The sequence below is a fragment of the Microcebus murinus genome, chromosome 22 (genome assembly GCF_040939455.1).
Source record: "Microcebus murinus isolate Inina chromosome 22, M.murinus_Inina_mat1.0, whole genome shotgun sequence".
Taxonomy (NCBI): domain Eukaryota; kingdom Metazoa; phylum Chordata; class Mammalia; order Primates; family Cheirogaleidae; genus Microcebus; species Microcebus murinus.
Window position 1 is genome coordinate 20,370,549 of NC_134125.1, and position 12,475 is coordinate 20,383,023.

At 53.0% G+C, this 12,475-nt stretch overlaps 1 protein-coding gene across 2 annotated transcripts; it reads left to right on the forward strand.

The window, feature by feature from the left end:
* The first annotated feature begins 2,047 nt into the window (after nt 1-2,047).
* Nucleotides 2,048-12,050, forward strand: NEFH (neurofilament heavy chain). Of its 2 annotated transcripts, XM_075996689.1 has the most exons (5): nt 2,048-2,961; nt 5,687-5,886; nt 7,163-7,287; nt 9,549-10,281; nt 10,318-12,050. In XM_075996689.1, exons 1-5 carry the CDS (start codon nt 2,085-2,087, stop codon nt 11,440-11,442), a joined length of 3,060 nt encoding a protein of 1,019 aa, XP_075852804.1. In that variant the 5' UTR covers nt 2,048-2,084; the 3' UTR covers nt 11,443-12,050. The 2 variants fall into 2 exon arrangements, with proteins under 2 accessions (XP_075852804.1, XP_020138605.2); XM_020283016.2 differs by having other exon boundaries at nt 9,549-12,050.
* Nucleotides 12,051-12,475: the final 425 nt, after the last annotated feature.

The following is a 12,475-nucleotide window of genomic DNA, read 5'->3' on the forward strand; positions in this document are numbered from 1 at the left end:
CTTAGAACCAGGGGGCTGGGCATGAGGCTGAAGGCAGAGAGAGGAACTGGCAGAGGTCTTTCCTGGGGAATCTGTCTGTCCTCATCCTGGAGATCCCACTGAAGGAAAACAAGGGTAAACTGGGAATGTAGTGGGGGTTGCTAACTGCTTAAAGGAGGATCAGACCGGGAAGGGGTCTACAATGACTCCCAAGGGGTCTCAAGGGTCCAGGCATCCCTGGGAGTTGCTTTCAGTTCCCTGTAGAGGAGGGGACAGCCCAGGTGTGTCCGCAGTGGGGGGGAAGGGGACAGATTTCATAGAAAACAGAGAACTGGACCCCTAATGGAAAGTCCAGGGGTGGGTCCCTGGCTCACCGGGTGACCCTGCGAGATCATTCACCCACCCTTCCTCAGTTCCCATCTGCATAGCACAGGGGCTAGGCCAGGGAGCGCAGGCATGCCTCCTGCCCCTCCCCCTAAGGTGAAGGCAGAACTTAACCTCTTTCTCCCCAGAAAGGAGCAGGCCCTATCCCTGGTGCTGAAGCGCCAGCCGCAGCACCAGCCCCACTCCCAAAGGCATCTAACAGGAGCCCAAACCAAGAAAGAGCCAAATAACGCAGCTGTTGCGGAAGGACCCCAGATCACAGGGACCCCCTTGTCTACCTGACCTCTGACTGGGGGTCATGGGGATAACGGACTTTGGTGCTCAGAAAGTTTCCCACCACTTCCCTAGGAGCAAGAAGGGACGCCTATCAAGGCACCCCTGGTTGTACCTTTGCTGTGGGGGTTGGGGAAGAGATCACAAGTTGAAGCTGAGGAAATGGGGAGGAGGAGGGAGGAAGATGGATTTTCTAGTTGTAGGAAAGTAGGTGCCATATCTGCAGGCAATATGGGGGTTCCCCTCGCCTGATTCAGCCAGAGACTCTCCAAAGTGGAACTTCCTAGTGCAGTCTGGGATTTGGAATTGCAGTCTGTCCCTGGGGCAAGAACCCCTCCTCCTACAGATGGGAAAACCAAGAGAGGGAGGACACAGCTTGTCCAAGGTCATTCAGCCAGCAAACTGCAGAACCCGGCTTGGGTGACTTCTAGCACACCCATCACGTCCCTCAACCCTGCACAGGGGCCAGCTCTCCCAACTTCATGCTCAGTCCCTCACTGCACCCCCACCTAGGTTCTCTGCCCCTAACACTCAGCCCAGATTCCTCCTGCCTATTCAGGTGACTCTCTGCCTCCTTCACCGAGGGTCCCCCTTGCTGGGGTTGGCAGCAGGGTCTCCCTCCTCTTACCCTGGGGGCCACTGTACACATTTTGGAGAACACTTTCCCCCCTCCCTTCCATCTGGGGTTCCCTCTCTCCATCCTCTGCAGTGTCTCCCGATTCAGGGTAGCCCCACCATCCTCCCCAACTCCATGTTCTCCTCCCCTATTCTAGAGCTGGTGCAGAGTTCCTTGAGTCTTCTCCCGAAGTCTCCTCTAGCGCAACTAGAACCCTGTACCTCCGGTCACGAGCCCCGTCTCTATCCTCTTGCATCCACGCCTTCATTCAGGATTACCTTACTCCCCCTATTCCGGAAGGCTGCAGTCTCTGCACCCCGCTATCCTGAGAGTCTCTCTAAATACTAGGAAAACACTGTGTCCCCTAAGATGCAGGACTCCCCTCATCCTAATGACTGCAGAGTTTTTCATCCCTCCATCCCGAGAGCGCGCTGCCCTTATTCCTGTCAGGTCTCTTGTCCTCTCCCTACTTCGGCCCCCCTCTCTTATTCCCAGCATACTAGCAGGGTCTTCAGAACCTCACCCGGAGGTCCCCACTAGTCCACTCCGGGAGTCCTCCACCCGCTGCCCCCACCTCGGGGGTCTCCTCTGACACCGCGTCGATTCCCCTTCACTCCTTGCTCCCCCTGCCCCGCCCCTCTCACTGCGGCGGAGCCAGTCTGCCCCTCGGCCGGCCGCAGGGAGGAGGCGGAGAGGGCGGGGCCCTCCTCCCCACCCCCTCACTGCCAAGGGGCTGGACCGGGCCACAGCGACTATAAAAGAGCCAGCTTACCGGTGCTGCCGCAGTGCCACCCGCCCCGTCCCGGCCTCGCGCTCCGCACCTGCTCCAGCCATGATGAGCTTCGGCGGCGCGGACGCGCTGCTGGGCGCCCCGTTCGCGCCGCTGCACGGAGGTGGCGGTCTCCACTACGCGCTGGCCCGCAAGGGCGGCGCGGGCGGGACGCGCTCGGGCTCCTCCAGCGGCTTCCACTCGTGGACGCGGACGTCCATGAGCTCCGTGTCAGCCTCGCCCAGCCGCTTCCGTGGCGCGGGCGCCACCTCGAGCACCGACTCGCTAGACACGGTGAGCAACGGGCCGGAGGGCTGCGTGGTGGCGGCGGCGGCTGCGCGCAGCGAGAAGGAGCAGCTGCAGGCGCTGAACGACCGCTTCGCGGGCTACATCGACAAGGTGCGGCAGCTGGAGGCGCACAACCGCAGCCTGGAGGGCGAGGCGGCGGCGCTGCGGCAGCAGCAGGCGGGCCGCGCTGCCATGGGTGAGCTGTACGAGCGCGAGGTGCGCGAGATGCGCGGGGCTGTGCTGCGCCTGGGCGCGGCGCGCGGCCAGCTGCGCCTGGAGCAGGAGCATCTCCTCGAGGACATTGCGCACGTGCGCCAGCGCCTAGACGACGAGGCCCGGCAGCGGGAGGAGGCCGAGGCCGCGGCGCGCGCACTGGCGCGCTTCGCGCAGGATGCCGAGGCGGCGCGCGCGGAACTGCAGAAGAAGGCGCAGGCGCTGCAGGAGGAGTGCGGCTACCTGCGGCGCCTCCACCAGGAGGAGGTGGGCGAGCTGCTCGGCCAGATCCAGGGCTGCGGCGCCGCACAGGCGCAAGCGCAGGCCGACGCGCGCGACGCCCTCAAGTGCGACGTGACGTCGGCGCTGCGTGAGATCCGCGCGCAGCTTGAAGGCCATGCAGTGCAGAGCACACTGCAGTCCGAGGAGTGGTTCCGAGGTGCGCGGGCGCGCGGGGGAGGGCGGGGTGCGACGGAGTGGCGCCCCCTGCTGACCTCGCGGCGAGCGGCCTGCCAGCATGACTTGGGTGGGCGGGGTGGCGCTGTTGGACTCCGCTGGACGGGCGCTGTCCAACTTACCTCTGCAAAGTGCATGCCACTAATTAGCACACTTACTCTGAGTCTCTTGTGGGACGCCTGCAATTCTGGGCTGTCCTTTGGTTGTCCTCCTCTAGAGTCTTTGTGTCTGTACTGCCTCCCTGCTCTCCACCCCAAGTTTAGGCGACCCCACCCTGAGGCCTCTCTCCTATCAAGAACAGAATAGGGCCGGCGCAGTGGCTCACACCTGTAATCCTAGCAGTCTGGGAGGCCGAGGTGGGTGGATTGCTCAAGGTCAGGAGTTCAAAACCAGCCTGAGCAAGAGTGAGACCGTCTCTACTATAAATAGAAAGAAATTAATTGGCCAACTAAACATATATATAAAATTAACCGGGCATGGTGGTGCATGCCTGTAGTCCCAGCTACTCGGGAGGCTGAGGCAGGAGGATCTCTTGAGCTCCAGAGTTTGAGGTTGTATTGAGTTATGATGATGCCACTGCATTCTAGCCCGGGCAACAGAGTGAGCCTGTCACACACACACAAATTAAAACTTTTGTGCTTCAAAAGGCACCATTATGGGCTGGGTGTGGTAGTTTACGGTTATAATCCTAGCACTCTGGGAGGCTGAAGCAGGAGGATCGCTTGAGCCCAGGAGTTTGAGGCTGCTGTGAGCTAAGCCGACGTCACGGCACTCTAGCCTGGGCAACAGAGTGAGACTGTCGCAAAAAAAAAAAAAAAAAAAAAAACAAAAAAAAAACAGAATAGGTTCCCTCTCCAGCTCCAAAGCCCCGCTGGCTTCTGGTCCGCTAGCGCCTTGGGACTCTTCGCCCTTCAAAGTAGTGTCCCTTTCCTGCCAAAGCTGCCCATCCCCCTTTCCTGCACCCTGCAGGGGACTTCATTCTCCTGACCCCTACCAGGCTCCTCCCCACTACCTGCTCAGTGCTTAGAGTCCCACCCTCAGTGCTAAGAGTCCCAGTGCAGGGTGGAACAGGACATCTTCACATCCTTTCTTCCTAGGGGGGGGGACTATTAGCACAACCAATTGCTGTAGGGGCTGGTGAGCACTTTAATGTCCCCACTTTCCTTCAGGGAAGCTGGGAGCCTCCCAAGTTCACCCCCTCCCCCAACTCCATGCAACCCTGAGTCAGCTAGACTGCAGCTGCAGGATGACCTTCAATAATACTTGCCTTATGGGGTTTGTTTTCATTTCTTTTTGGATTGAAAAAGCTGGGTGGACCCACTGGGCTGCTTAATCTGGGGAGTTCTGTGATCTCTCCTAAAACTGTAAAATTGCGCATTATTCTTGGCAGAGAGTGCAGAGGCTTCAATGATTTTTCAAATGGGTCTGCGATCCACAGTAGGTGAGAATCCTCACCCACCTGGATGGTTTCTGTGTTTTTGCCAGCACTAGCTAGGAAAGCTAGGATTTGGATAAATGGCTTTTCCTGTTCCTTTTCCACCCCTCTGCAGTGGCAAAATGGTCCCCACCCCTGCCCCGTCTCTGCCACAAGGGCAAACCTCTCTTTGGTTTGCCCTTCGCATAACCAGACCACCCCAGGACTTTACCGGCCTACTCAGCTGGCTTCTCTCCTTCCTCCCTACCAAGACCCAGGCGTTGGGCGCCCCTATCTGGGGATTCAGGATGTTTACTTTCAGGAGAGGTAGACCAGTCTACAGACCTCCACTGGTCGCTGGAGGTCTTTTGGGAATCAGGATCTTGTTGCTGGCAGGGGCCAGGGGATGGTGGCCGTTGGCGCAGGGGCTCCAATGCTAAAGAACACACAGCCAGGTGGAGGAAGGGACAGAAGGACTGGCACCCAGGCCTCAGGCTCTGCAGTGACCTTGGACTCTGCACAGAAACCTGCGAAGAAGAGACTGGCTACATAGTGACCTGATTGCTCATGCTCATGCCACAAAAGGTCACAGGCTCATTAACTTGTTCAGCTATGAGCCTCCGGCCTCTAGCTCAGATCTAACCCCCATGGGCCAGGTCTCATATCTGAACCCCCAGCACTGCCAGGCCTTTGCTAGGGAATTAGACCAGGCATTCGGACCAGAAATGAGGCTTCCTCTGCCCTGCAGGGTTTATGGAGCCCAGGTCGGGGGAACCAGATATATACTAGATTTGAACCCCAGCTCTGCTACTCATTAGCTAGGTGGCCATGGGTAATAGTCACTTGCCTATCCCACAGGATAGGTAAAGTTAAGCATCCAGGCCCTGGCGTAGTGGCTCACGCCTGTAATCCTAACACTCTGGAAGGCAAAGGCGGGAGGATCTCTTTAGCTCAGGAGTTCGACACCAGCATGAGCAAGAACAAGACCCCATCTCTACTAAAAATAGAGAACTTACTGAGCATCATGGTGCGTGCCTGAAGTTCAGCTACTCGGGAGGCTGAGGCAGGAAAGATTGCTTGAGCCCAGGAATTTGAGGTTGCAGTGAGCTATAATGACACCACTGTACTCTACCAGGGCAACAGAACAAGACTCTGTCTCAAAAAAAAAAAAAGAAAAGGTAAGTATCCAGGATGACATCTGGCACCCAGCAGATCCTCAACCATGTGTGTCATCTGGATCTGGGTACTGGAACCTAAATCTAGGTGTGTCTAACCCTGTCCCCTTCTCCCCCAGTGAGGCTGGACCGACTGTCGGAGGCGGCCAAGGTGAACACAGACGCCATGCGCTCAGCACAGGAGGAGATAACTGAGTACCGGCGCCAGCTGCAGGCCAGGACCACAGAGCTAGAAACATTGAAGAGCACCAAGGACTCGCTGGAGAGGCAGCGCTCCGAGCTGGAGGAGCGTCATCAGGCCGACATTGCATCCTACCAGGTGGGCGTGGGCAGGGCAGAGAGCCAGGCTGCCTCAACTGGTTGGAATGCCCTGGACAAGTTACTGCCCCTCTCTGAGCTGTACTGTTGTGGTTAAGATCATGTGTACCATCTAGTTGTGTGACCCTAGGAAAGTTATTTGCCTCTCTGAATCTGAATTCCTTCCCTGTAATGAAAAGCAAAAAACAAATAAACAGAAAGAGTTCCTGCTTTGCAGAGCTGTCAAGGTTAAAGAGATAGACAGATTTTGAGTGAGATGACTGGGAATGTGCTCTATGGGGTCCTGATCACAATGGGTAAACAGTACCTAGTGTCTGTGGGTAGCCTGGGAGAGGCCTTGGCAGAGTCCTCCTATTAAAGACAACTATGAGAAAATATCACCTTCAAAGAACTTAGTGTGCAAGTAATACATGATTGTAGAAAAATTAGCAAATAGAGAAATAAAAAGGAGAAAATAAAAATTAGCCATATTAGTTCAGTTTAAGCACTAGCTATAGTGGGCCTGGGATCAGGGGAGAAGTTTCAACCTATATTTAACATGCTTCTGGGTATTGTCTTAGTCATCAATAGCAGATGCTTACCAAGCTCTGATTATGGGGTGGGACACTGGGGCAACACTGGGGCGCAAAAGCAGACAAGGCCCTGCTCCCATCGAACACTTTCTAAGCTCAAGAGATCTGTAACAGTTCTCCCATCATCCCACCAACCAAACTGGCAATAACCACTGTTGACATCTAATGTATTTCATTCCAGACCTTTCCCCAGGCTGAGATCATACATATACATATATATATTTTTGAGACAGTCTTGTTCTGCTGCCTGGGCTAGAGTGCTGTGGTGTCAGCCTAGCTCACAGCAACCTCAAACTCCTGGGCTCAAGCGATCCTCTCACCTCAGCCTCCTGAGTAGCTAGGACTACAGGCACACACCACCACGCCTGGCTAATTTTTTCTATTTTTAGTAGAGACAGGGTCTCACTCATGTTCAGGCTGGTCTCAAACTCCTGACCTCAAGTGGTCCTCCCACCTTGGCCTCCCAGAGTGCTATGATTACAGGCATGAGCCACTGCACCCAGCCTGAGATCATATATTTTTTGCTCCAGATTTTTGTACATCTATAAATGAGGATGCTGCAGCTCTGACAGGGTGGGGGTTGGACCCAACAAGGGTGGCTGGACAGGGCTGCTCTGAGTTTGCACGGTCAGCCCCAGCTTCCCAGGTATGGAGGATCAGGTGCTGGCTGGCATGTGACATGTGTGATCTCTCTCTTGTCCCCAGGAAGCCATTCAGCAGCTGGACACGGAGCTGAGGAACACCAAGTGGGAGATGGCGGCCCAGATCCGAGAGTACCAGGACCTGCTCAATGTCAAGATGGCTCTGGACATTGAAATAGCTGCTTACAGGTGAGGTGGGCCAGGGCCTTTGCATGGTGGGGAGCCCTCTGATTTTATGGGGTGCTAAGCCTTGGGTTTCAAACCCACATTTAGGCAGCCTGCCTATCTTAAGGATAAAAGTCTTTTTCTTAAATTGTAAATGATAAACATGAAGTTTATCATTTAAGCATTTTAAGTATATAGTTGAGAGGTATTGAGTACATTTATAGTGTTGTGGAGCCATCACCACCATCCATCTCCAGAACTTTTTTCATCATCCCAAACTGAAACTGCATACCCATTACACAATAATTCTCCCCTGTCCCCTTCCCTCAGCCTCTGGCAACCACCATTCTACTTTCTGAGAGACAAAAATCTTTTTTTTTTTTTTTTTGAGACAGAGTCTTGCTTTGTTGCCCAGACTAGAGTGAGTGCCGTGGCGTCAGCCTAGCTCACAGCAACCTCAAACTCCTGGGCTCAAGCAATCCTCCCGTCTCAGCCTCCCGAGTAGCTGGGACTCCAGGCATGCGCCACCATGCCCGGCTTATTTTTTCTATATATATTAGTTAGCCAATGAATTTCTTTCCATTTATAGTAGAGACGGGGTCTTGCTCTTGCTCAGGCTGGTTTTGAACTCCTGACCTCGAGCAATCTGCCCGCCTCGGCCTCCCAGGGTGCTAGGACTACAGGCATGAACCACCGCGCCCGGCCCAAAAATCTTAAAAGTGAATTATTTTCATTCTAACAGTGACTTAGAGGGTTAAAGCTCCATCACCTTGCCAAATCCAGCCAGTCAGAAGCCTTCCTGGGAGGGAAAAAAAACACTTGAGTTATCACGGCCTTTACTACTCTCTGAGCATTCATTTCCTGGGGGAAAAAATGGAGTTGATAATAAGAATGCCCAGTTGTTGGGAGGATGAGCTATTCCGGGTAACATAGGTACTATTAGACTGCCACAGAGGTTGCCCTTATAAATGGCAACTATGAGAAATCCAGTCCCAGGAACAAGACGTCCCAGGGCAACAGGGATAGGGAGTGGGGCTGACCCATAAAGACCCATCCCAGTTGCTGACTGGTGACCCGTGGCTTCCCACCTCCTGGCTGTGGTCTGTTGTCTTACTCTTCAGAGCGTGGCACATGAACCAGCAGAATTAGCATCATCCAAGAGCTTGCTAGAAAGGCAGACTCAGGCCCCACTCCAGACCTGCTGTGTCTGAATTTGCCTTTCAGCAAGATCCGCAGAGGATTTGTGTACTGTTAAATTCGGAAGCACCTGTCTGCAGGGGTAACCCCTGCCCTGAGACAGGCACTTGCCAAGTCCTTTTTATTCATTATTGCATTGAAACAACCCTCTGAGGCAGGGACTCCTGTGACCCCCTTTTTGACATTGAGGAAATTGAGGCTTAAAGAACTTTGAATGGCTTGGCCAAGGTCACCATCTAGAGGGTAGCAAAGCTAAGAGGAGAAACTGCTGCCACTGCCCTAATCCTAAAACTCAAAGGATGATAATATAAAAGGAGACCCTTGAAATTCAATGGAAACACTCTAGGACCTCTTAAACACCAATGTATAAATGTGGAATTATTTGCTCAGGCTCCCAGCTTTCTCCTGAGTAACATTTTAGTCAAGGGACGATAAATGTGTATTTGTTGGCCGGGCGCGATGGCTCATGCCTGTAATCCTAGCACCCTGGGAGGCCGAGGCGGGAGGATCACTCAAGGTCAGGAGTTTGAAACCAGCCTGAGCAAGAGTGAGACCCTGTCTCTACTAAAAATACAAATAAATCAATTGACCAAAAAATACATATAGAAAAAATTATCCAGGCATGGTGGCACATGCTTGTAGTACCAGCTAATTGGAAGGCTGAGGCAGAAGGATCTCTTGAGCCCAGGAGTTTGAGGTTGCTGTGAGCTAGGCTGATGCCACAGCACTCTAGCCCGGGCAACAGAGTGAGACTCTGACTCAAAAAAAAAAAAAAAGTGACTTTTATTAATGTAGGCGCTCTCTCTTGAGGCCATTTTTCAGGGAGAAAAAAAGTTATTTAATCTCAGAAGTTGTAGCCTTGGCTGCATTAACCAAGACCAACCCCACTGGGATGTACGCTGTGGGTGGTCGCTGGGATGACTGGCTGAGTGACTTTCTCCAATCTCATAATGCCCACCATTCACATTCCTTCCTCCACCAAAGTCCTAATCATTGGATGTCATTGACCTTCAGGATAATCTAGGAAGACCCCAAACCATTGAATCTGTTCTGAGTAAATAGTAATCGATTCAATATCCATTCTGCAGAAAACTCCTGGAAGGTGAGGAGTGTCGGATTGGCTTTGGCCCAAGTCCTTTCTCCCTTCCAGAAGGACTCCCCAAAATCCCTTCCACGTCCACTCACATAAAGGTCAAAAGTGAAGAGAAGATCAAGGTGGTAGAAAAGTCAGAGAAGGAAACGGTGATTGTGGAGGAACAGACAGAGGAGATCCAAGTGACTGAAGAAGTGACTGAAGAAGAGGAGAAAGAGGCCAAAGAGGAGGAGGGAGAAGAGGAGAAAGCAGAAGAGGGAGAAGAAGAAGCAAAGTCTCCCTCAGCAGAAGAGGCTGCATCCCCAGAGAAGGGAGCCAAGTCCCCAGTAAAGGAAGAGGCCAAGTCTCCAGAGAAGGAAGAGGACAAGTCACCGGCTGAGGTCAAGTCTCCAGAGAAGGCCAAGTCTCCAGCTGAAGTCAAGTCCCCTGAGAAGGCCAAGTCCCCCATGAAGGAAGAAGCAAAATCTCCAGCCGAGGTCAAGTCCCCTGAGAAGGCCAAGTCTCCAGCTGAGGTCAAGTCCCCTGAGAAGGCCAAGTCCCCAGTGAAGGAAGAAGCAAAATCTCCAGCCGATGTCAAGTCCCCTGAGAAGGCCAAGTCTCCAGCTGAGGTCAAGTCCCCAGAGAAGGCCAAGTCCCCCATGAAGGAAGAAGCAAAATCTCCAGCCGAGGTCAAGTCCCCTGAGAAGGCCAAGTCCCCCATGAAGGAAGAAGCAAAATCTCCAGCTGAGGTCAAGTCCCCTGAGAAGGCCAAGTCTCCAGCTGAGGTCAAGTCCCCTGAGAAGGCCAAGTCCCCCATGAAGGAAGAAGCAAAATCTCCAGCCGAGGTCAAGTCCCCTGAGAAGGCCAAGTCCCCCATGAAGGAAGAAGCAAAATCTCCAGCTGAGGTCAAGTCCCCTGAGAAGGCCAAGTCTCCAGCTGAGGTCAAGTCGCCAGAGAAGGCCAAGTCCCCCATGAAGGAAGAAGCAAAATCTCCAGCTGAGGTCAAGTCCCCTGAGAAGCCCAAGTCCCCAGTGAAAGAAGAAGCAAAGTCCCCTGAGAAGGCCAAGACTCTTGATGTGAAGTCTCCAGGGGCCAAAACTCCAGTGAAGGAGGAAGCAAGATCCCCTGCAGACATCAAATCCCCCGAGAAGACCAAAAGCCCTGCCAAAGAGGAAATCAAGTCCCCAGAGAAGGTCAAATCTCCTGTAAAGGATGCCAAGGCCCCTGAGAAGGAGATCCCAAAGAAGGAAGAGGTGAAGTCGCCCGCAAAGGAGGAAGAGAAGCCCCAGGAGGCGAAAGTCAAAGAGCCCCCAAAGAAAGTGGAGGGAGAGAAAGCTCCAGCTATGCCAAAACCTGAGGAGAAGGACAGCAAGAAAGAAGAGGTGCCCAAGAAGGAGGCTTCCAAGCATGAGGCTGAGGAGAAGGAACCTGCTGTAGAAAAGCCCAAAGAATCCAAAGTTGAAGCCAAGAAGGAAGAGGCTGAAGATAAGAAAAAAGCGGCGACCCCAGAGAAGGAGGCTCCTACCAAGGTCGAAGTGAAGGAAGAAGCTAAACCCAAAGAGAAGACTGAGGTGGCCAAGAAGGAACCAGAAGATGTCAAGGCCAAAGAACCCAGCAAACCAGCAGAGAAGGAGCCAGAAAAGCCTAAGAAGGAAGAGACACTAGCAGCACCGGAGAAAAAAGACGCCAAGGAGGAGAAGGCCACAGAGGCCAAGAAGCCTGAGGAGAAGCCCAAAACGGAAGCCAAAGCCAAGGAGGACAAGACCCCCTCCAAGGAACCGGCCAAGGAGGCCCCCACACCGAGCAAACCCAAGACGGAAAAGGCTGAAAAATCCTCTAGCACAGATCAAAAAGACAGCAGGCCTGCAGAGAAGGCAACAGAAGACAAGGCCACCAAGGGGGAGAAGTAAGGCAACCAGGAAGAAACGTCCAGAACAGCCAAAGAAACTCAGGAGGGTCCCGGAGCTCAAGGGTCAGTGTAACGACTTTTTATTTTTTTCTCTTTTCTTTATGTAAGAAGAAACTCTGCTTGGATGACGGGCCCTCCTTCACCAAACAGGAATTTCTGTTAGCAATATGTTAGCAAGAGAGGGCACTCCTAGCTCCCTGCCCCCAACACCCCAACCCTCCCCAGCGATGGACAATTATGTCATGATAGCTTATGTAGCCGAATGTGATACATGCCGAATGCTACTCGTAAATACTTGACTATAAAAACTGCCCCCTTCTTTCCAAATAAGTGCATTTATTTCCTCTATGTGCAACTGACAGATGACCGCAATAATGAATGAGCAGTTAGAAATGCATTATGCTTGAGATGTCTTAACCAATTCCTAAATGCCTTCTGTTTTCCAAAGGAGTGGTCAAGCCCTTGCCCAGAGCTCTCAATTCTGGAAGAGCTAAGTGGGTGGGACCGGGCACTGGCCACTGAATCACGCCAGGGCACACTTTCCACTGGAGTCCACTTTCAATTGCTTCTGTGCAATAAAACCAAGTGCTTATAAAATGAAATTGTTGCTGCTGTTATTTTATTCTCTCTCCCCTGGAAAGGCTGGGGCAGGGGCAAGGGAGGTCTAGATGTCACGCCCAGGACTGCACGAGACTGAGTGAGCGTCAGAGTTCTCTTGCAGGTCTGGGGCCAGTTGCTGGGCTCTCTGGTGCTATTTTCTGGGCATAAACCATGTGCCAGGCAATATGCTAGGTGCTTTATTTTTATGATCTGTAGACAGATGGCCTGGTGTGTAGTTTCTTAGTGTTTTCCGTGGACCATCTTCATCAACATCACCTAGGAGACTTATAAAAATGCAGATTCCTTGACTCCACCCTGGAATTGCAATCCCAGAGGCAGCCTGAGAAAGTGCATGCTTCACCATCTCCCATTGATTCTAATGAACACCAGAGTTTCAGAACAGGTGAGGTCCAGGAGATCTTTGAATAGTCTAT